We start from the raw sequence: 24,919 nt of genomic DNA, 5'->3' as shown, positions 1-24,919 counted from the left end.
GCAAGAGCCTAGAAACAGAAACATCTTGGTTGTGTTTTAGGGGCAATATATAACCCAGTTTGACTGGAGCAAAGGGTTACTTTCTGTAGATAATGGAAGATAAGGATAGACAGGAACACCGTTCCCCAAATTTTAAGGACTCCATTACGCCAAGGTTTTTATTTTGAAAGTATTTTACTTGTTCTTTTGAAATAATGAGGAAACAATGTACTCTTCCTTCTCAAGCCCTGAATATTGCTTTTCAGAAGAACAAAGAATCCAGGCCTGCAAGCTTAGTTCTGTCAGTAAAAAGGTTTCTGAACCCTTGGAATAGAATTTAGTCCCAGCCCTGGCTGAACCCTAGGAGGGGGTATAAGGGAAACTGAGGTAGACCTGCCAGGGAGGGAGAGCTGGGCCATGGACCATGTGGACAGAGGAAAGGGCCAGAAAGAAAACAAGAGGCTGTGGATGTTAGGGTTAAGATTCGATCTTCAAAACGAATAAAAATGATGAAGTATTCATAGAAAAATGACCATTAGTTGAGGTTTTCTTTTGACAAATGGTCCTACTTATCATTCAATTTCAGTTCCTGGCTTCATCGTTAGATAAAGTGGTTACTTAGAGGATGATGATAAAAAATTTGTTTCACAATAAAAAAAGCATACAGTTTTTTTTCTTGTGTTCTTTTAGAATTTTTGGCTCTATAATTTCAGCTATAACTTTGTAAAGGATCATGTACCATTGACTATTGAAGTTAGTAAATTGACTTCTGATTACATTTAAGACCCTGTGTTCTGATAAGTCTTAGAGTAGCATTCATTTATCACATATTTACTCATCATGATACATTTAAGATGATGTCTTATGCAGAGTTTCTTCCTTCCTCCAGTAAATGCAGAATTTGGAATAGTTTCTTTGCACTGACAAATATGTTACCTGAAATTAACAATAGAAAGCTTTTTCAAAGATATCTGGAGTATATAATTGGTACTATTTTTTTCCCTGAAAGAGCTAAAGCAATTTCTGGAGCTTTTTATGTATTTGGTTAAAAACAAATGTCCATAAATATTGCTTTTAGAGGATTCTAATACTTTTACTTCAGTTGTGAAATGTCACTAGCCTTGGACCAATTTTGTCCACTTTCCAACATTGACACATTTTTGCTCAACATTTTTATTTTAATGTTTTGTAATACCTGGCCCCAGTATTAGAGCTAGCCATTTAAAATGAAAATTGGACTTGGCTGTTACTGCATACTGTGACATCCGAGTTTCAGTTCTGTGATATACAAGTGATAAGGAAAACAAATTTTGTTTAGCTAAATCTGCCAGTCCTGGGATGAAATGCACAAGTGGTAAGAGGGGTTAAACCCCAGTTTACATCAAGATGATTTGGATTTTTTTCCTTGTTTAGGTCTTAATCATGTCTCAGTAACTGTCCGGTTCTGAACTCGCAGATAACGCCAGTTGTGACCGCGTTGTAGACAGGGCTCTGCCATAGTGTCTGGCTCAGTGTGGGGCCCCTCATGCTTGCTTAGGAATCACTGTTGCTGAATGTGTTCGCTTGGATTGGATCTGAACATAGCAAATCACAGTTTGGCAAAGCAGACATCTACACTTACCGAGTATGACACATGAGGTCAGTTTTAATCAGAGATCATTTGCACATACAATTCTACAGGGAGGCCAGTCATTATTGAAGTAGTTCAAGAGATCTGCGTCTCTGTGATTTATTGCTGCCAGATGTATGAGAGTAGGGCTATACCAGCTAACTTTTGCGAATGAGGTTGCCTGTTCTTTTCTAAAGAGCAAATTTCCTTCTTCATTTTCTACCATGGGGACAGTTATTCTTGCCCTCTCCTGTTTTAATTTTATCATTTCTCTGGCTCTTCCTCCCCTGATTTTAATCTATGCAGGTCTTCTCTTTACCCCTTAATAAAATTAAGTTGACAAGTACCTCATTTTTTCCTGTATCGAGATACTTAACTTTCTACCAAACGATTATCAAACGATTTTCCTTCCCCACCCCCGTATTTCTGAACAGTCTCAACAGAAAGTTCCCAAGACAAATAAGATCATAACATCATACGCAGTTTTACTTACAGGATTCTCTGCTCTGCTCAGCCAACGACATCAAATGAGAGGGAGACATACACCTATACTAACAGTCCCCCAAATTCCAAATTTTTACATGGACTGAAAAAATACAATAATTCAGGCAGGCATGAGAGCATTCACAATAAATCATAAAGTTATGAATAAATCCTGGTTGTCAAAAGCAAATGTGTAGCCGTTCCAAAGCGTCTGCCATTAGAATTCAGCAAGGCAGCTGTCAGCTGTTTTCTTGTAATTAAACAGCCAATGAGCAGCTAATTAAGACATATGTGTATACAGAAGTGGAAGTGGGTATGTTAATGAACTGTAGGAATCAATTCATTAAGTGAAAATTGTCAAAAGACCAAACATCAGATCAGCATTCCAGCCTGTGCCTCACTGAGAAGGAGCCCCAAGCAAGATAGGAGCCCTTCAGGGCAGGACCTCTGCGCACCTTCCCAACCGTGCCCCTAGTTCTGTGTCCAGCCAGCCTACACTCTGGGGCAAAACTGGTAATCCCCCCAATAGGAAGTGTCGGGTACATTTCAAAGCTTTTCATTAAGTAGATCTAGCAAATGAAAGTGTTTTACTAGCTACATATAAATATATGTAAGTGTGTGTGTGTGTGTGTATATATATATATATATAGAGAGAGAGAGAGAGAGAGAGAGAACCTATAAAATACCATCTCCATCACCTTATGTCTGAACCATTATATGGAACTTTGACTCCAGAACTGAAAAATGGGGGGTTTTGCTTGTTTATTTTGTTTATCTGTTTTGTTCAGTCTGCCCTATATGTTTGTCTCGATGCATTTTTGGTAGTGCATTAAAAAGTGTATGACCTTTGGAATGAGATTCAACCAAGGTTCAGCAATTCAAATCCTGGCTCCTCCCCTTACCTGTTACGTGACTTTGGACACATGACTTAACCTCTCTGCACTTAATTTTCTCATTTGTGAAACAGATAAAAAACAACAACAACAACACTTACTTTGCAGAGTTGCTGTGAATTGCAAGTAAAACATGTTTGCAAAGCATCCTGCATGGTGCCTGGTATAGACTAGGAGCTCAGCATGATTGTCACCACTGTTTTTATCACTACCATCATTTTTATCTCTGAACATTCATTCAACAAGTATTTGTTGACTTCTCTGAGTCCTGAATTAGCTGTCGGAAACAAACAAACAAAGGAGTCAGTGAGGGAGACAGATTAGTAACACAGCAGGTTAAGGGCTATGAGGGGGGGCACCTACAGGGTTCTGAGGGTACACATGGGAGGGGTAAGGTCAGAGAAAGTTCCCAGGGAAGGTGAATCCTGAAGAAAAGGAGGAAGCTTTCCAGGAAGTAAGCGTGCTGTGTGTGTGTGTGTGTGTGTGTGTGTGTGTGTGTGTGTGTGTGTGTTGGGGTGGGAGTGTCCTTCGGAGAACTGTGAACACAGTAGTTTAGGCTTAGCCAGAGTGTGTCTTTTGAGAAGAAGACTGAATGTAGGAGAGAGCTGCCTAGACAGGTGGTCCCAGCCTGGTCATCAGTAGGGAGCCGCTGAGGGCTAATAAGCAGGGAAGTGACTTGATTGGGTTTATTTTTTAGAAAGAGATTTTCAGTGACTGTGAAAATTGATTGGAGAGAATGAGAATGGAAGCAGGAAGACCAGTTGGGATGCTGTATAATAACCAATTAAAGGGAAAATAGATAAGGAAACTAGAGAAAATTGCAGTAAAGATGGAGAGAAGTAGATAAATTTGAAAAGTATGAAAGTCGCAAAAAAAAAAAAAAAGCCTAATTTGGTGATTGTGTGGATGTGGGTGGGGAGGAGGCAGGGATGAAATGAAGCCCATGTTTCTGCCCTGAGTAACAGGGGTGAGGATGGTGCCCTTCACTGAGCAAGCAAGAAAACACTGGAAGAGACAAGGCTGGGAAATGGGGAGTGGGTTGGGATATATTCTGGTCTGGAATGAAGATAAAACCATTCAGCTAAAGTTTCTGGATAGTGTCTTGGGGAGAGGGGGCTGTGTGGAACTACCGAAGGCCAAGGCACAACTTTGGGTAAACGCCTATCCAGAGTAGGGAGGATCCCTTCAGAAAGTCTGATCGGACTTTGGGGATCCAGCAGGAACTGGGCTCAGCCCAGTCATGTACTGGTCAGTTTTTAACAATCAGCTTCCTGGAAAACAAACAGTGTCTATATGTACCATGTTTCCCCGAAAATAAGACCAAGCCAGATAATCAGCTGTAATGTGTCTTTTGGAGCAAAAACTAATATAAGACTCGGTATTATATTATTATTATATTGTATTATATTGTATTGTATTATATTATATTATATTATATTATATTATATTATATTATATTATATTATATTATACCCAGTCTTATTTTACTATTAATTTTTGCTCCAAAAGACGCATTAGATCTGATTGTCCGGCTAGGTCTTATTTTCGGGGAAACACGGTATGTACATAATTTCAGTGTATATTTCACTGGTACAATTTCACACAATATATAAAGAATAACATCTACAATATTCTGTTTATAAACTTCATGTAGACGAATGATTCTCACTGGTCTCACTGATTTTTGCTGAACTCTTACATCCATACCTGTAGTTGCAGGTGACGAAAGACTGTAGTGCCAACATAAATGTTGGTTGATATTTTTGTTTACATTAATGAATAAGAGGAAAGGAAAACAAGGAAGACATAGTTTGGAACTTCACTCACTCATCAGTCATGACGTGAGCAACTTCTTCTCTGAATCAGACAATAGTGTTTAAGTCCTTTTTTAAGTCCTGGAAGAATGTTTCCTCAATTTTTGTGTGCTAGTCACAATGTGATGGCTACAGACATGACATACTTTTGAATTTAACCCACATTGTTATCATTTTCTCCATCACTTTTCAAAACTAAGCAGAACAATAAATCAAGCCCGGATTTATCACACTTGCGTTTCTGTGGTATAAATACTACCACCACATGGTCAATTTCAAGACGCCCAGCATGTAATCTCATTGAATACAGAGTAGGGAAGAGAAACACGGTTATACACCATTGTGTAATATCTCTACCATTCAGATAGAATTGATGTAAATAAACTCAAGAACATGGATAATAGCAAAATAAGAATACAATAATGAGTTGAATTTTAATAATGGTTATGTTTAAGAACTGGCTCATGAAATTTTAACATTCAGCTCTTGCAACCTGGTATGAGACTTCTCCCCCACACCCTGGTCTCTGTCCCGGTTCTAGGGAGTTCCAATCTAGTGGGATTGAGGAACAGTTCCATAGTGTCCTACCATATTGTCAAATAAAAAATAGGCAACAGGATTTCCCAGAGGGTGAAAGGCAGAAATCAGAAATAAAACTCAATGACAGACACTTTGAAAGGTGAGGTGAAATAAAGGAGAAAACACTGGAGAGTTCTTGACATAGGCGAAATTGAGACAGTAGGTTGATGTGCAGGGGAGGCTATGCTTGAGCAAACTGAGACTGTGTGACACCAGTTTTGTTAATCCAGTGCTTACGGAGAGATACCTGAGTGAGAGGGCACTGCACTCAAAGTTAGGACACTGGAGTTTGAATCGCACTGACTCCTACCTGCCATGGGACAACTTTGAACAAGTCACTTACTGTTCTGAGCTTCATTTTTGTTATCTGCAAAACCAGTAAACTAGAGTAGATTTCTGGTTCTTAACAAGAGGAAGGCGGCAAAGTCTTCAGGAGCTTTGTTAAAATATTTACTGTTCAAAATTCACATTTCTTTTTTGACCGACAAAAATGACAGTTTCATATTGTTTACACTAATATGTATGTCTGGACTGCATCCCCAAGTATTCTGTCAATAGACCTAAAGTGTATTTTTTTAAAAGCTCCATGGGTGATTCTTATGCACCATCTGTTTGAGAACTACTGACCCTGGAAAGGATCCTCAATTCCTTCCCAGCGGTAAAGGCCTGTTTACAGTATTTTAATTTACTGTTTGCAGGCACTGCATATTGGTATGCTGCCACTAGGTGGTGGTAGTGTGCCACAGTCACACCAAGCAGTATATACTACCCTGAAATTCATCATGGTGGCTCTCTGCTCAAGCCCACCATGTTTATAATGGCACATCTCCATCTGTTTTGACATGTAAAACAATGAACTTTTAAGAATGCCAACGAAGTAATTCATTAGCTCATCTTTTAGAAATAAAACTCCAAAATTACTTAATATCTTTCCCAACTAACAGCTGCAGCACTTTCTCTGTTCCGTATACATACCGCCTCAATTCCACCCAAAATTCCATGCACTGGCTTGTGCTGTCCCTGTTCTCTGTGTTACCTCAAACTCCCCAACCCCTAGATGTGGTATCTCAGCTCACTCATTTCTCAGTTAACCCTCAGGATTGCTACCCATCAGTTACAATCCTGTGTCTACATTTATGAGCATACTTCTTTCTACCTTTAGGTAGAGAGTACCTATCACACTTTATACCTTTCTTCCTCTTCCTTCTCACTCTTCTAATCTCTCTCCCTCTTACGTGTTCACTAGCTTTAAATATTTTATCAGTTTAACTTCCTAAATCCTTGAACTTCTGAGAAACCCCAAGGAATGCTGAAGGGTTAAGGGGAAAGATAAAATAAAAAGAAAGGCCAAGCCCTCATTCTATCTGACATGCAAAGTTCAGTGTTTATCTGACTCATAAGGGCTAACCCTCTCTCTCTCTCTCTCCAGGACTCTCACTTCATAATTGCACTTAACCCATCCCATCTGGTATTTGATAGCTCTCCTTGTGGGCATGGTTCTGTTGATTTAGCCCAAAACAAAGGTCTCTTCTCTGGTTCTTAGCTCTACCTCTTCAGGCACTTGCTCAATTGACTCAATACAGAGTAAATGGTGTCATGAAGAACAAGGTGTGTCTATTTGCTCACTTGCTGTGCCCAAACTTTTATCATCATCATCACCATCATCCTTATCATCATGCCCTCTCAGAGTTCCCTTATAGCAGAGGGAATTGGTGGTTATATATGGCTTCTGTGTTAACATTCTGGAACTTTGTTAGTGGTGGTCGTTGTTAACTTGAGTTTAATATGTGGAAAGTGAAAAGTAGCAGCCTTCTTGTTAATGACTCAGCCATTATTCAAGAACTGTATCTAGGTCCAGATTTCAGATTTTTGAAGGAAGTGGAGAATTTGGAGAGGATCTGAGAAGAAATGCTAAAGGTGGAAAAACACCTAGAAAGAAAGGTGGCAGATAACTGTGATTTGGTCCATGGACTAAATATTGAGAGATGGCATGGCAGCCCCCAAGTACTGCTTCCATTTAAGAAAAAGAGATCATGCAGACATGCTTCATGTTCAGTGATCATAGAACAAAATGTAACAGGCTCATTGTGAAGCAAGCAAAATTCAGCCTCAACTAAAGGAAAAGCAAATAACTCCTGATTCTAGACATCTGCAGGGATAGCAAACACAGAGGGTCCGAATGATGGTAGAGTCTCAAGAAAGAAAGAAATACCTTTCAGCTTTGATAGAGATTATGTGTCTCAGACCAAACTGAATACCTAGACGGCTAACCTCCTGGTATCTCTTTCTAAGGATTATCTGCCTCTTATACCATTTGCTATTTTCTTGAATTCTCTCCATTAAGTCCCAAAGATAGCTTACTTCATTTCACTTCCTTTTCACAGAGAAAATAAGACCCAAAACAAAGAAAAACCCCCACCACTTTAGACATTTTGAGAAAACAGAGATGGCTTCATAGAGGAGGCCAAACTTGATATAAGGGAGGTTTAAAGTACAATAGAGAGATGGTCTGAGACCTGGGACCCCAGGCTTGCCTGTGTTTAGGTTAGTGAGCAGCTTGCCAGAGAGCTGAGAGGGGGTGAGAGGTCAGTGTGCTGCTCCCTCCCATTTCAGTTTGGCTTCCAAAAGGCAAGAGCTGGAAACTGAGGTCATATCCATCATTGATATAATCTACAAAGTTCCCCAGCCATCACAAAAGAGAGATGTACTACACTGTTCCTCCCAAATTATTCACATACCTATCCACCTGCACACTGTAGAAAAATCAGAAAGCACAGGTAAACAGAAAAAAATTAAAATCACCCATGGCCCCACCAACCAATGCCAACAGTTCTTTTCATTTGGGGGCATAATTTTCCAAAGTTTCTTCTGTGTTAAACATATGGATTTCTTTTTCCAAAAAATTGGATTATATTGCGTTTAGTTCTTTAGCTGTTTTTTGTTATTTTAGCCATATATTTTTATCACCTTTTTATGGCAATAACTGTATTTCTGAAATTTTATTTTTAATGGCTGCTGAATATATGGATATCCAATATGACTCTTCCAGTTCACTAATGTTGGGCATTTAGCATCTTTCTATATTTTTTTTATATTACAGCTAGTGCTATGATGGACATCCTTGTAGGTAAATCTTTGAACCATTCTTAATATTCCTTTAGAATATGTTCCCTAAAGAGTAATTACTGGTTCGATGGATAGACATGTTTTTAAGGATTTTGATACAACTGCCAACTTGGCCTCCAGAAAAATCTTTTGGTGAGAGAGTACTCTTATCAGTTTGCCCACCACTGTGTCAGTTCTTCAGGATTTTATCTCTACCTTCTTTACTAATGTCCCGTTTGTTGGGGTCATCTATCTTTGCTGTTAAGAGATTTGAAAACGATCATCTTTTGTACCCTTTATAGTTCTGCTTCATAGAAATAACTCTTTTTCTTCAGAGTACATCCCTAGCTTCCAAAACCACTAAGAGAGAACTCAACAATAAAAAGATAACCCCAAACTTCCCATATATTTGGATATTAAGAAATGTGCTTCTAAATAACATATAGATTAAAGGAAAAATATATTGATAATTAGGGCATGTTTTCAATTGAATGATAATGAAAATACTACATAGCAGACTTGTGGGTTGCTACTAAAATGCAACTAAAAGGAAAACTTGCAGCTTTAAGAAAAAAATAAACACCAAAAATTAATGAGCTATGAATAGTAAGAATCCAGCTCAAGAAGTTAGCAAAAAATGAATGAATGAAATCCTTAAAGTCAGCAGCTCCTTAGGCATCTTTGTGCATCTTCTCATCTCCAAACAAATAGGTGGAACTCGATGAACATCAGATTGGATTTGTGAAATCTTTAAGGCCATAATACCAAATATGTGGTGTTTTCAAACTGTCAGGGTTGAGTATTCCCACTCTGATTGATCTGCCAAAATAATGCATCTTAGTACCATTTAACTTCTTAGAGCAGTCGATTCTGACTTGGGGAATGCAAGACACCGAACAGGTGGTGAACTTAAGTAGGCTAATAGAGAGTAATTACCACAGTGTACCTGGATTGCAGCCACCCTGGGTTACAATAAAGCGGCACTTTCCTTATCCCTGGGCATCCCAGAGAGGTGTTTGGTGTTTACTAAAAATATTTTGGAGATTAAGGTTAAAGATGAGTGCCTTTGTATTGTTCCATCAACACATTGTTTTTGATCATCAGAAACCAAGCACAGGGCCTGATCCTGTGCCTATTTACATAGGCAATTGTCTGTTGGAGTTAAAGAAAGTTTTGCATGTGTAAGGGACAGAGGATTAGGCTCTAGGGATCAATTTTACTCAAGGAAAAAGAAGTGACTTTAATTTCATTAATGGTCTCCTGGATTATTCTGCTACAAGTTTAATTCTCATTAAATATTCATGCCTCTCATTGCTTAGTATACTGCCTTTAGTATCATACAGCTCAAACCGACACTAACCTGTTTCATATTTTATAACTGAATCACAGGGCTTTTTCAGGAGAAGTCAGCAAAGCAATGCCACCTACTCCTGTCCTCGTCAGAAGAACTGTTTGATTGATCGAACCAGTAGAAACCGCTGTCAACACTGTCGATTACAGAAATGCCTTGCCGTAGGGATGTCTCGAGATGGTGAGCAATCACAGCTTCAGCTACACGGTGGCATGGGGTTGTGAGATGCCTTCTGAAACCTGGATCCAAATCTAGAAAAACATCCCCTCCCCTGGCAGTTTTGTGGGTTTCTCTGCAGTTATTCCTTCTCCGTAGTCCATCACGGTCAGCTGACTGGCTTATGGGGGGTGCATGGAAAAGTGTCTGTGTGGTCAGCACACCTTCAGATTTTTGACATTTAAGACATCACAGGTGGATGAATTGATCCAAGGTAAGTATCATCTGAAGACCTTAATAAATATGGCTCCTAAAGGCATTGTCCCCAGCAGGAAATAAGCGGGAGGCTTTAGACTAGTAAGCTTATTGGCAGTTGGGTTGAATTAGCTCTTATGCTAACTGGATATTTTGAATCATGTGCCAAAGTCAAGTATTTGTACATGCAGAATGTGTGAAGATAGTGCAAAACGTGGCTCAATGACAAGTATTCTTTTCATTAAAAGAAGCTATTTTAAGAAATAGAGACCATCTACCATTCAATTGCAGAACATTTCAAGATCTTCCTGGAAAACTGTCTTAGGTACACTAAATAAGCAACACCAGATTTCAAGACAGTTATTCTTATACAAGGAAACTGGGCAGAAAGTACAGTGGGTACATTTTAAGGACTTTTCCGAATATATTGGCTGGCTAGCTCTCTTAAGAGAACCCTTTGAAGGAAACAGCTCTTCCAATAGAGTTTCAGAGTATGGAAAAGTATTTCAGATGCTGGGCAGACGTTCTTCCCATAATCGGATATTCTTGGGGCCTGTGTACCCACCAGGCATGAGTTGTGATGAACTTTAGTAGTGGAGCACAGGGTGGCCTTTTAGAATATGTAAAAAGAAAAATGATGGTTTTCCCATCAGCACATGCAAGTCACAGAACTTACACTGTTTTCTCAGAATGTGATATGCTCCTCTTCAGATTTCATGTTCCAAAAGCACTAAACCAACAAAGGCAGGTTCATTTTTTATGAACTTGGAAGTTAAAATCACAAGTGGTGCGTGACTTTTCTTAAGAGCTAGCTGATCCCTTATTTCACTTATAGAATGGTGTGATTACTCTTGTTAATATTCAGGCAATAGTTAAAACACAATTCAGAGTCAGAGCAGAATGAATTTCACCGATGAGTATTAATCCCCTTGGGTGTTTAGAGCACAGATTCTTCACAAAAAAATCAAGTGCCTTCAGTATGCCTTTTGGAGATTTTGCATATAAGCGACAGCACACATTATTGTGGGCTTGGAGTGAATTTGGGTACTTACACAATTATAGGCATGACATTCAGCCCACTGCTGTCTAACCAGTCCCACCCATGTTTATTATCTGAGTCCTGGAACCTGGAAATTGACCAGTATCCAGCTCACTTGTTTCCTCTCTGCAAAAGGGCAGCATGTTCTCATTGGCAGAAAAGGAATCTACCGGGTGGTAGCCTTCATTCCCAACTTCACGTTTCTCTACGCGCCTCCTTCCCATAGATTCATAGAATTCTGGTGGTGGTCAAATGGGTGAATTCATCCACCCCGTCAGGTATAAATTTAATCATAATCAATTAGGACATTTTAGTCCCGCCAGCAGAGGTTTTATCTACATATACAGAATCGGGCTGAGAAGTAAATGGGTTAGTGGGAGAGCACAGACCAGGAAATCATAGGAGCTTTTTTCCTCAATCATCTGGGTGTTTCAGGAGAAATCAATTGGAATTCTGAATCAACTAGAAAGCTCCTACCGTTGATATTCTACTTACATATGGGGATACAGCGCAAGGAGAAGCATTATAAACACAAATTCACCCAACAGGGATTTTACACAGTGTTTGCCTTTTCCAAAATTCTGATATTCTTTTTCACTGGAGGCTAAATGAGAATAGAAAGTATCATGTAAAGAAGGGTTCAAGGGTTTTATGGGGCCGCTGTGACCCAAGATGAGGGACGGGGCCTTCTTAGGTAGGTAGACTCAGAGATGTAATTCAGGGAATTGCAAAGGCCACATCCAATCTGGTTAGGTCTCTCGATGAAGCCCCAGATTCAGGGGTTTGGTCAGGAAGAAACTCATTCGAGTTTCTTCAGTGGAATGAATGAAAGTTGAGGTTTGACCGCTTGTGGTTCGATGTATCTCTGTGAATGTGTGCATACTTGTGCACTGGTGTGAACCCTGGGAAGAAAAAGAGATGGTCTGAGCCAGCTTAATGACTGGAGAGTGAACAAGCCCATTCAGTCACATACCAGTGGCTCCCATGAGCACAGGGTTATATGACAGCAGGAAAACATCAGTATTCATTGCCCCAGGTCCCTTCTACCCGTCCTGGATCTGTTTCTGGAACTTAGTTCCTCTGGATGTGTCTTTGCTGTTGGGGCATGGGGTGGGACTGTTTTCCCCTCTGGGTCGCATCCTTATTTTGTGGTTATGTGGTTTTTGATTGAGATTGTCTGAGACTTCAAAGGAACCCCTAAAACATGCCAGAGAGGATAATGAAGAAAAGCGTATTGTACATGGTGTGGTTTGGCTTATTTTCTTCCAGCTGTAAAATTTGGCCGAATGTCGAAAAAGCAGAGAGACAGCTTGTACGCAGAAGTGCAGAAACACAGGATGCAGCAGCAGCAGCGAGACCACCAACAGCAGCCTGGAGAGGCCGAGCCGCTGACTCCGACCTACAACATCTCGGCCAACGGGCTGACGGAACTTCACGATGACCTCAGCAACTACATTGACGGGCACACCCCTGAGGGGAGCAAGGCAGACTCAGCCGTCAGCAGCTTCTACCTGGACATACAGCCTTCCCCGGACCAGTCAGGTCTTGATATCAATGGAATCAAACCAGAACCAATATGTGACTACACACCAGCATCAGGTTTCTTTCCCTACTGTTCTTTCACCAACGGAGAGACTTCCCCAACTGTGTCCATGGCAGAATTAGGTAATGGCTTCCGTGTTTCTATTGGGGGTGTGTTGCTTATGCCCTTTGAAGTAAACGGGATATGTTTGACTTTCCTCTACTGAGTTATGTTATTAAAATAGTGCAGCTAGAAGGGCAATTCACCTTTACCATTTGGACCACTTCATAATTCCACCCTGCCTGCCCCCTTGCTTTGGACTGTCCACTGTTTCCCATTGTAGAGCCAAGAAATACGTTGACCCCTGGACATCAGAGATAGATCAACATGAACTTAAAGCAGTCTTAGAATCCCACAAAAATCTCTTAAGCTTAGGGAATAGGCCTATTAACTCTGTTAGTTATTCTCTTTAGTTATATTCCAGGTAATGCTGTATACCTAAAGTCATAAAATTAGCAGTCCACAAACTGAACCACCTGGTCCACAGACGTGTGTTTTTTTGACCAATGCAAAGTTTTAAATTGTTGAATCAGTTGGCAAAATTTTAAACCTGGACAAGTCCACAAAAATTTCAGATTTTCAGCTTCTTGTGGGAATTTAAAAATGAGGTAGTTACAGAAGATCAGCTTTTGTGAATGGCACCAAGTGACTGGCACCAGGTAGGCACTAGCACCTTTAGATGGGCCAGCTCCACTCTTACCATGTGTATCACTGCCCAGCCCCTGCAGGTATCTAAGGTTTGCAACCCTGATCTAGTCTCTAAATGGTAAAGTGAGATTGGCTTCTTTACCTGCCAAAATGTTTCAGTGATGGATATTGGTGATAAAACTGATCTATTTCATACAAGACGCACCATCCAAAAAAAAAGAAAAACCCCAAAACTGTCATTTCCTTATGCCTGTGACATTATTGCTTCTTGGGCGATGTGACCTAGAAATGTTGATAATACAGACAATGGAAAACTTTGCGTTTCAAGGAAGTTGCATTAGCATCCTCTGTTATATGTAATCAATTTTTAAGTCCAGCACTACTATTAGAGAAACTTTGATAAGAACCTTTGCAGTTTTAGAATTTGATCTGTTCCTCCCCATGAGTCCTCACACAAGGTTGTAATCCTTTGGGATATTTCAGTTAGTTGCTGTGGAGATGACTAAGTTAATATGAGGTTGGCGCAAAAGTAATTGTGGTTTAAAAGGTTAAAAATAATTGCAAAAACCGCAATTACTTTTGCACCAACCTAATACAAGGAGAGAATGAAGACTTCAGATGGGAGAGAACCAGCAGGTTCTGACTTGAGCACAGAGCTCCTCAGTTCACAGAAAAAAACGGTTGTGTTCTTTAGATGGTTTCACCACCTCTGTACCCCATAAAACATTTTTAAGTGAAATTTATATTTCCAGTAAAATCTTTCTCCAAATAGAACAAATTGAATGTTCTTTACGGTTTTTACACAAGCACCTCTTTATGGGTCTAAATTTAAATCCTCAAGAGCAGGGACATTTTAAGCCTGGTCTTTAACCACTGAACAGCATTAAAGGTGTATCACAGCTCTTTTGATTAACAGAGAAACCTCTGAACTAGAAGCCAAGCTGAGCAGAGGTAGGTTTGATTTTATTTTTCTTGAACTAGAACAAAAAACCTTCCATTTTTGTCATGAAATCTTGGTTGGCTGAGCCTTAAGCATAACTGTAATGAAAGTAAAATTTTCAGAAATGAATAAGGATTTGATTGAAAGCTGACATGATAGCATAAAAAAATGACCTGGCTTACTTTAGGTCTGCTTCCAGCTTATCATAAATACTAGTGGATTCATTCTGTTTGCTTGTCAAATATTCAACCCTGAAATCAATCCACAGGGCTTAGCCAAAGTGTCGCCCTTGAATATGGCACTTTGGTTAAAAATGCACTGATACCTGAGTGGGGCCAAATATGGCTAAGCCGGTTCCCCAGCTCCGCTTCCCCCACAAATCACTTTCCTCTTCCATACTTGTCACCTCCCAGTGTAGTCTGAGAGCCCTTATGCCCTCATACTTTCTCCATGTTCTCCTAAATTAGGGCATTTTCACATGTATTGTGGCATTTTCCAAGATGGATAAAATTAACTTGTCACTAGGATTAGTTCCAAACCCAAAACGAAACAAGAATTTATTTGAAAATGGTATAACTGGGCTCTAACTTTCTATCCCATGTACATATACAAAATAGTTTGAAGAGTTAAGAGTAGCAAAAAGTGGCCAGACTTTGCTGCTCTTTCTTTAAAGCTGTATTTCCTTTGAGGCTTAAGTCCCACTCTCTTTAACTAAGACTCTTGACTTCATTTTAGGCTAAATTTTGTCATCAGACTTTCAACAAATGAAAACAATTATTCTATTGGAAAATAAATTGTAAATTAACATATCCTAAGCCTAATTCTATCTTTCAACAATAGTATCTACAGTCCATTCCTTTTAGTGGGAATACATCTGCATTCATGGCTATGAAATATTGTCCTTGATATACAATTAGTACCTGAACTATACATTCCAGATAAGCAATCTGGGTTCATTAAAAACAAAAACCTAACTGCACTTGTTACTATAATCAATAACTAAAGCCTTGTGCAGGAGAGGTAATGACATATTGGGCAAAACAGGAGACAAGAAGTCAGCTTGCATAGGTTGTGGTCCTAGCTTTGCGATAGGTTGTACGACAGTCTAAGTGTAAGTCATGTGACCTCTGCAAGCTACAGTATCCCTGCCTATTGAATATGAAGATTAAGAGCACAGACTCTGGAGCCAAATTCTGTGTGTTTAAATAATTGGCCACTTGCCAGCTATGACACCTTGGAAAAGTCACTTCATCTGTAAAATGGAGATCATACTAAATAACCCTCCGAGGGTTGTTATAAAGATTAAGTAAGAAGATAGATAGATAGATGTACTCAGAATATATATTATATGAGTCTGGCACATAGTAAGTGCTACATGAATGTTAACTATCATCACTATTAATGTTGTTATTATCTGTAAACTGAAGAGAGTTTGGACCAGATGAAGTCTAAAGTTCCTTCCCACTATGAAAATCTGGGATTAACTCAGCAGTCAGGCTTTTCCGTCTGAAGTATTTAGACCTTGACTGTATTGGTGAAGCAATTGTGGTTGAGGAGGTGAATTGAGTTGCCCGTCACAAAGTGAGTTACCCACTGAACTCAGACCAGAAACCAGGTCTCCGAACTCCTAGTTCCAAGGTATTTCACTGTTCCAGACTGTTTCTCTGAGAGGCCATACTACGTAACCTTTACTCAGTCTGACCATGTTCTCCTGTGCTGAAATGGAGATTTAAAAACAGTAGTGTCTAAAATCTTACACTTGGCAAATCAACTGTGAACTGGGAATCAAAGGCAGTTGGTGAGAATGTGGCCACTGCCCTCTACTGGTTTGTCACGTACATTGTTTCATTCCTTGGCTCTTAAAGCTGGACCCAGAGAGGTAGGGATAAGTGGGAACAATTTTTAGGATGAAGTGACAGAACAAGATGCAGACCATATAAACTAGAAAAGAAGCATAATCTGGAAGAGAACTCTGTAAGCCTCTGTCCATCCTTCACTTCATAGGATCCCCCTGCTTCCCTGGGGGATTTTCTTTCTTCGTATCTGCAAAACTTGGTTTACAATCTAGAATCTGCCTTATATAGCGAGAGTTCTTTCTATAGAAGATAGTTCACTACCTTATGTACACACTTGTTTTCTTGTTTCTAATTTCCCATTGTTTTTGTCTTTATTCTTCTCTTCACAAGCATCACTGATTCTAAGACACAATTTACTGGCTTCTCCTTTCTCTCAGCTTCTCTGTCTCTGGCCTTTAAACTCTTTTGTTTATGTTTTATTTTTTTGATATTATGTTGTTTTGTGTCTGTGTGTTGACAATAGGGCCATTAAGGTTGATTGTGTTCCAATGTCTCTACAGAGATTCTAGTTTCAAGCTTTATGTAGGTGAACCGGCTCTGTTTTCACACAAACCCGTCTGATTCTGTTTGACAGACACAGTAACAAATTTCCAAATAAATAAACACTCTTACTAGTAGTGTTGCCAAGTCTGCATTCAGCATCATTCGTTTAAATAGCTTTCCTATTAAATATGCAAGACCCTGGGAAGGGGATCACGTTTTAGTATGGTTTCACATCCACAGAATCTTATTGAGTCTTCTTCTAAATATTTTTCATCATCTTTTCCTTCCGTAACTGATTATGAACTGCTTCAAGCTCTTGGTCCCTCACATCGAGTCCAGCAGCCTTCTGATTGGTCCTCCTGCCTCCATCCTTTCGATCCTCTAATCCTCCAGTCACAAAACTGCAAGTTCTAGTTCCCCAGATACAGTGCTCAGTATGTCAGGTCCCCCTAGAGAATCCTGCTGACTCCTTTTGTTACATCAAGTCCAAACTCTCAATCCTAACTTTCAAGATCCCATAGGATCCTTCAGGATTTAGGCTCCTACCTACTCACGTTTCTGTTTTGACTCTATCACTTTATCACATCTGTCTGTCTCCTATAAAAGCCATGTTATTTCCTTCATCTACCATCCTTTGAATGTAGATCTGGCCTACCTCCTCACATAGCTGGCCTCAGCCTACCAAATCCTACCCATTTTTCAGGGTCCACCTCAAATATCCCTCTTTGGCCCAGAAGCACCCACCAATTCCCCTAAGCCAACATTCATCTCTCTCTCTTCCCCAGCAGCACCTGTTATTTTTTCTTCTTTCTCTTCTGATATAATTCATACTTTATTGTCTAATGGCTTAAATCGTCCTTTCAGCATGTCCATACTTGTTCACCAGATTATAAATTCCTAAAGAAATTTCTTTGGCCTTTATTTCTTTTAATATCTTCAAACTCCTTACACTCCAGTATAAGAACTAATGTTTAGGTAGCACACATTCTATAGCCCTCCCTGTTCTAAATGCTCAACTCATTTAATTCTCACAGAAGCCATATGAAATAGGTAATAATTGACCTCATTTTGCAAATGAGGAAACCAAAGCACAGAGAGGTGAAGTAACTTACCCAAGATCACACAGCTAGTAAGCAGCAGAACTGAGATTCAAACCCAGGCAGTCTGACTCCAGAGTCCACCTCTTATCCACTATACTATATGTAGTGACATAGTAGGCCCTCAGTAATGCTTGTTCTGCTATAGAAATACTTAGTTGTCATCATAAAAGAATACCATTTCCTAATTTTTCAAGAGTAGTCCTTCCCAGGTCAATGGTGGATGTGTCTTTATAAAAATGCCCAAAAAGAGGCTGTGTCAATAATTTTCCACACTTACCTAGGTCAGTATTTGTTAATTCCCAGAGGGACAAAAGGCACAGAAGAAGGTCAAGGTCAGGAGGGTCTTCAAAGTCACCAAGACTTAATGCTAACTGTTGGTTTTGCTTCTCCTTCGTCCTCATGTTCCAAAATACAGAATAGTTCCAAATTGCTTACTTAAATGTTTAAAGATAATTAAAACGGGTTAGCATGTTGCTTTCTACTTGTTATTTCTTAAATGCAATATTAAGTAAGGAAAACACTGATTATCCAGAGAAGGACTTGACTTTTCATGTTGTAATCTCTTGTTTTCTCCTTAGAACATCTTGCACAGAATATATCTAAATCACATCTGGAAACTTGCCAATACTTGAGAGAAGAGCTCCAGCAGATAACGTGGCAGACCTTTCTGCAAGAGGAGATTGAGAACTATCAAAGCAAGGTATATACCCTGGTGAATTTTACTTAAGATTGAGGCAGCGTTGAGAAGGGTGCTCATGCAGGTGATTTGGTCAAGACTGCAAACAAAGGTGAAATGCCTTTCATCAGACTTCTGTTTTTAAAAGTCTTTCTTACACAACTGATCATGTACTTGAGGCTGTGTTGTCTTACTGAGATGCCAGCAGATGAAATTTCTGCGATAGCAAACAAATTCCACTGTGCCTCTAGCTATACACACATCTCCTATCATTTATCAACAGGGGGCTAAATTAAGCAGTTTCCAAAAGCCTAAGTGAACTGGGATTTGTTCCGATATCATAATGGAAGGTTTCAAGGTCAGGAAGTTTGTGTAAAATAATCTCAGCCTCACGTTTCTAGAGGTTAAGTAGAAGGAGTTTAGAGAACGGGTACACAAAAAGGCTTGGAAGCTGTGATCATAGCCACAGTCCAAACCTTGCAATATGAGTCTGACAAGTGCTGCTAATTGTGTTTTTCTATAAAACACTCTAATCAACAAACCACCAAAATGGGAGGGCAGGGCTAGAGAAGGTGAACTTTTAATTATCCATTCTGCCTTTGGATAAAGAAAATGCTGTGACTTTTTCCAATAATCACAGAAATTCAGACTTAGCAAAGACCATAGAGATTATCTAGGCTAATTTTCCCCTTCATTTTAACACAGGAGGAAATTAACATCCTTTGGCATGTGGCTGGGAAGTACAAACATCAGGACTAGACCGTGACTCCTGGCTCCTAATTCAATATTTCTTCTACCTCATCATATTGGTGGAAATAGTCTTAAACTGAGATTGGGGGAAAAGTGAGCAACACAACAGATCCAGCTCACCCTGTCACTAAATTGGATAGTGGGTGGATAAAAGGAATTAAACAGGACAGGTTGGGGAATAGCAACATATCAGTTTGTCTGCCTTTGAGAGGGCAGATAATACCAACAGCCAAAGTTACAAAGGGAAGCAAGAAAGCGGTAAGAAGCAGCAAAGCTTATGGAATGGGACTCAGAGTCAAAGATACTGTCATTTGAATCCCAGCTCCAGTACCTACTGGCTGTGAAACCTCTGTGAGCATTCATGTCCATTTATGGAGAATGGAAAAATGTTTTTGCGAAAATGAAATAAGGCAAAGATGTCATCAAACACCTAGCTCATAGCTGGTGAACAGTAAATGTAACGGACTCCCCCTTTTTTCCCTCCCCTCAGTAAAGTGGTATGAAATTCCCCAAGGCAAAATAATTGCTTAAAAGAAGATACTGCTTTGCTACTCTTCGTGACCCAGGGTTAAAGCAGTGGCATGCATTTTCATCTCCTGCTACGTATATGCTCATAACATCTTCCTCCTCTCCTTTTTTCACCAAAGAGGTAAGAGAGGAATTGGAAGAGATGAGAAAGGACTTGGAAGCAATCGCTATAACCCCCAAAAACTGGCCAGCTGTTTATTTTTGAACCTCTAGCCTTTTTTTCAATCCATTTCCAAAGGAGGATTTTACAAAATAGGAACAGTTAAACCAATGGTGCCAAGGATGTGGGTAACCATTGATGTTCATGTGTCTCCCTCTTTAACAGCAGCGGGAGGTAATGTGGCAGTTGTGTGCCATCAAAATCACAGAAGCGATACAGTATGTGGTGGAGTTTGCCAAACGCATTGATGGATTTATGGAACTGTGTCAAAACGATCAAATTGTGCTTCTCAAAGCAGGTATGTGCTTTGCAAGTGAATTTTGAGATCTCTTCCTAACCTGCTTTCACCCGCTTATTAAAGAAATGCTTGGTAAGGAAGGTGTCGGGAATAGTTTTTCTCCAATGATAATAGCTCGGGTTTCTCTTAGCAGAAACTGAGTTCTTTTTAAAGCTTTTGGAGCTATTTGCACGAAATATTCCCTCCATTTTGCTTCTCTTCTGGGTAAAAAGATTAATTTGAACAACACCTGCATTCCCCAATTTTACCATCGCCTGTGTTTTGTTTTTACACTGTAGATCCTGGGGAGGTTACAATTAGTTGTCAGGAAGAAGGCTGTGGAACTCAGAGAGACATCCCTGGATTTTTTGTTTGTTTTAATAAATATGAATAAATGTTTTCCTGAGACTTTATATTGCAAGACAGAAGAGTGCCAAAGAAATAATTTGTAAATCAGTCCTCTCTTCAGTCAAACAGGCCTTCGCTTCAGCACAAGCATTTAATTTACACTAGTGAACTTCGCCCTTTTAGAGAGCTAATGTAGTAACTGATGGCCCACTAGCTAAACAGCACAGGACACCCAGTGTGCTGACGCAGAAATGGGTCTCTACGTGAGTGCCTTCAAAACAACTCACCAAGATGGAATAATCCACATCCTCTTCTGCTTTTGCTTAGGTTCTCTAGAGGTGGTGTTTATCAGAATGTGCCGTGCCTTCGACTCTCAGAACAACACCGTGTACTTTGATGGGAAATACGCTAGCCCCGATGTGTTCAAATCCTTAGGTGAGGAAATCTCTGGGTGTTTGGTCTTTAAGTCAGGTCTACAGGAAAAGATGGGAGTTGGGTGAAAGATCTTATTGAACAAAATGGAAACTGGTTATTTGGAAACCCAAATTACAGGATGTTATCTTACACCTGTTTTACTTTCTAGTTAGTCACTGTAGAAAATTCACACAGGTCAAACACTTCTTGTCTATATTATGGGTAAGGTTTAGCATTTCATTTTATCTAGTTGGTAATCGAAGAAATTTATATTATTTCTCCTCCCCCAGGTCCCTTCCAGATTTTTAAGGACCAGATAGGCAGGGGATATGTTATTCAGATAAACTAGAAAATGTGATTTGATACATAAAATCAAAGAAAAAGCTGAAAATTTGCCCTTCCATACTCCTCAAATAACAACCATTAATGAGAACTAAACGTAGATATTAACTATAGAGAAATAAAGTATTTCTAAGGGAAACTGATGTAAACTTTATAAATAAATTATTTTGAATTTCTACAAATTACGTAAAGTAGAATATTGTCATTAAGAAGAATGGGACAGTATTTAAGATATGTTATGTGATTTTAAAACAGTTAAATGGCAAAAGGTATGTATACTTAAGTATAGTGGCCTATTGCCATTTAAATCTGTATACATAATATGCAATCTGAAAGAATAGACACCAAACTTGACCAGTCTTTGGGAATGGATTATTTTATAAGACTTTCACATTCTGTGTTTTCAGTTCTGTAACAATTATAATGATTTTACCACTATAATGTATCATTTGTTAGTTTTTTAAACAGTGCTTTTGGATCAAATATGGTTGAAAACAAAAATGAGTGAATTTAACGTTTCAGTTACATTGTGGCTATTACACTCTGTTGGTTAAGAGTGAGCTCTGAAGTCAGGCAGCCTCTTCTTGAATCTCAGGATGTTACTTCCTACATGTGTAACCTTAGGTACATGACTTTTCTCTCCAAGTCTGTTTTTTCACCACTAAAATAGGGATAATAAAAATAATACCTCCCTCATAAGGCTGTTGTGTAATAGGAGGAAATCCAGAGAAATCTCTTAGAGCACTACCTAACATATTAATCACACAGCAAATGTTCACTCTCATTATTTTGAATGATGATGATGATGTGACGATGGTGGTGATGGTGATATTGGCTTAACAGATTTTCCTGTTAAGATTTCAAACTATTAAACTAGAAATGTTATCACTATCCCCTCTGATCTTCAACTCCTAGATCCCACTTCACCTGCTTCCATTTTTCTCCTGGGGTAATAACCAAAATCTTAAACTGTCTTTATTTTAATTTTGGCAGGTTGTGAAGACTTTATTAGCTTTGTATTTGAATTTGGAAAGAGTTTATGTTCTATGCACCTGACTGAAGATGAAATAGCATTGTTTTCTGCATTTGTACTGATGTCAGCAGGTAAGATACCAAATATAAATAAAATGGTTAAAAAATTAGGTGAAGAATGTTTACAAGGCACATACCTTTTAGAATATTTGGTGAGCTACCAAGAGAGGATTCCACATTTACTAAATCTATTTTTAATGTTTTAATAACACCCTCCCCTCCACACACACACATATACCCTTTTATGAAGACCTCATGCCACTCTGACAAAATCTTAAGAAATCAGAATTAAATAAAACCCAGTCCACAGTTAATCTCTTGAGAACAAGATAAATGCTGTCACAGATTTGGGTTGCCCTTCTTAACACCAATCTCCAAAGTAATGTGTTTTGGGGTTTTGTTTTTGTTTTTTGTTTTTGTTTTGTTTTGTTTTAGCTTTAGTTTCAGGTGTATAAAACAACATAATGATTAGACATTTACACCCCTCACAGAGTGATAAACCTCCCTCCCAGTCTACCCCTCTGACATTGTATATAGATGTTACTATACTATCATATATAGCTGTGAGTATATTCCCTATGCTATACTTTACATCCCGTAACCAGATATATATATGTATAGTTAATTCTAGTTGACATTCAATATTATTCTACGTCAGCTGCAGGTGTACAGCACAGTCAGGCACCTACAGAATCTATGAAGTGATCCCCCCGAGAAGTCCAGTGCCCATCTGGCACCCTACATGATCTATACAACATTATTGATTATATTCCCCATACTGCATTTCACATCCCTGTGTCTATTTTGTAACTACCAATTTGTACTTTCTGATTCCTTCGCCTTCTCCCCCATCCCCGAACCCCACTCCCATCTAGCAACCATCGGGTTTTTTTCTGTATCTCTGAGTCTATTTCTGTTTTGTTTGCTTGTTTATTCTATTCTTTAGATTCCATATATAAGTGAGATCATATGGTATTTGTCTGTCTCAGTCTGACTTATTTCACTTAGCATAATATTCTCTAGTTCCATCCATGTTGTTACAAAGGGCAAGATTTCATTCTTTTTTTATGACAGCATAATACTTCATTGTATAAATTTACACCAATTTCTTTATCTAATCGTCTATTGATGGGCATTTCAGTTGTTTCCATATCTTGGCTATTGTGAATAGCACTGCAATAAACATAGGGGTGCATATATTTTTTCAAATTAGTGTTTTGAATTTCTTTGGATAAATGCCCAGGAGTGCAATTGCTGAGTCATAAGGTGGTTCTATTTTTAATTTTTTGAGGAATCTCCATACTCAAAATAACATGGTTTTTAAGACATTGTACTTTTCCCTACAATCTATTTGTATGTCATCCACAAGTTTATCTAAATTTAATCCATGTTTTCAACCAGTATTGCCTTTTGGGGATCATCAGTTTTGCACATTTACCATCTTTTACTTGGAATTCTTACACATGAAGCCTTTATCCTAAATTAACAACCCTTAAGTCATCTGGAATTCTGTTGACAATTTTAGTTGCCTTGGATTATAAGGTTATTTTCATATTTTCCAGAAAGGACAGCAGGATAACAGTATTTCATTCAGAAATGTAATTCTTAGAAAGGCTTGAGGGGTATTGGTGATTTCATTGGATTTGCGTGAGTTTGGCCTTAGTTTAAATGGCTATCTATCTGTTGGAAACACGGGTTGGGGGTGGGGGGAGGCTCCCTTCCTTTGAGTATCAGTAGAAATGGAAAGATTTAATACCCTTTATAACTATTTGGTAGATCAGTTTTCCACTTCCGTAGGAGCAGATTTTAAAAAGAGAGTGGAACTGGCCTGTTAGTCTCTTAACTCTGCATTGTGGTATACTATGGATCTAAGAGTCAGGAGGAATTGGGGTGTTCCAACATCATGTTGGAGAAATAGTAAGAAATATCATCTTTAATGTTTAGATCGCTCGTGGCTGCAGGAAAAGGTAAAAATTGAAAAACTGCAACAGAAAATTCAGCTAGCTCTTCAACATGTCCTACAGAAGAATCACCGAGAAGACGGAATACTAACAAAGGTGAGAGCCAAAGGTTTCCAGTTAGCATAGCCTGAAGGGCCATGGTGATTTCATTGGACTTGTATGAATTAACCCTTGCCACATATCATGTTGCCAACCAACCTTGCAAGTCATCTGACCAGCCACCAAAAGCATCAGTAAGCAACAGGCTACTGAAAAGAAACAAATATCTCCATTTCAGAAAGTCCATATTTCTCTATCTCCAGATCTCTTCTTCCACAGTGATACAGAGCAAGGTTTGAGATGGTAAAGGAAAAAGCATGTCGGAGTAAGAGGGGAAGGTGAGACTTGGGTTCTCGTCTCGACTGCCACTTTTACTTATGAGCATCTTTTCAGGTTATTGAATTATTTGTCTTCCAAATCTCATTTAAGGTATACCTAGTATTCTATGATATAGCTATATCATCATTTATTTTTACCAGTCCTCTATTACTGGGCATTGAAGTTGCTTCAAGTGTGTTTC

The 24,919-nt window shown here is 39.0% G+C and overlaps 1 protein-coding gene across 3 annotated transcripts in view; it reads left to right on the top strand.

Moving 5' to 3' along the window:
• The window catches only part of RORA (RAR related orphan receptor A), a 687,564-nt gene that overhangs the window by 653,205 nt on the left and 9,440 nt on the right, over window positions 1-24,919 (top strand). For all 3 annotated transcript variants that reach the window (XM_019748671.3, XM_019748672.3, XM_019748674.3), the window contains 7 exons: window positions 9,852-9,993; window positions 12,533-12,928; window positions 18,451-18,572; window positions 20,152-20,284; window positions 20,939-21,046; window positions 22,361-22,471; window positions 24,344-24,456. In XM_019748671.3, the coding sequence (XP_019604230.1) occupies window positions 9,852-9,993; window positions 12,533-12,928; window positions 18,451-18,572; window positions 20,152-20,284; window positions 20,939-21,046; window positions 22,361-22,471; window positions 24,344-24,456 (1,125 nt within the window). The remainder of the gene's footprint in view (window positions 1-9,851; window positions 9,994-12,532; window positions 12,929-18,450; window positions 18,573-20,151; window positions 20,285-20,938; window positions 21,047-22,360; window positions 22,472-24,343; window positions 24,457-24,919) is intronic.

The sequence above is a fragment of the Rhinolophus sinicus genome, chromosome 3 (assembly GCF_057876585.1).
Source record: "Rhinolophus sinicus isolate RSI-liver-muscle chromosome 3, RSI-T2T, whole genome shotgun sequence".
Taxonomy (NCBI): domain Eukaryota; kingdom Metazoa; phylum Chordata; class Mammalia; order Chiroptera; family Rhinolophidae; genus Rhinolophus; species Rhinolophus sinicus.
This window is presented reverse-complemented; position numbering and strand designations above follow the sequence as displayed.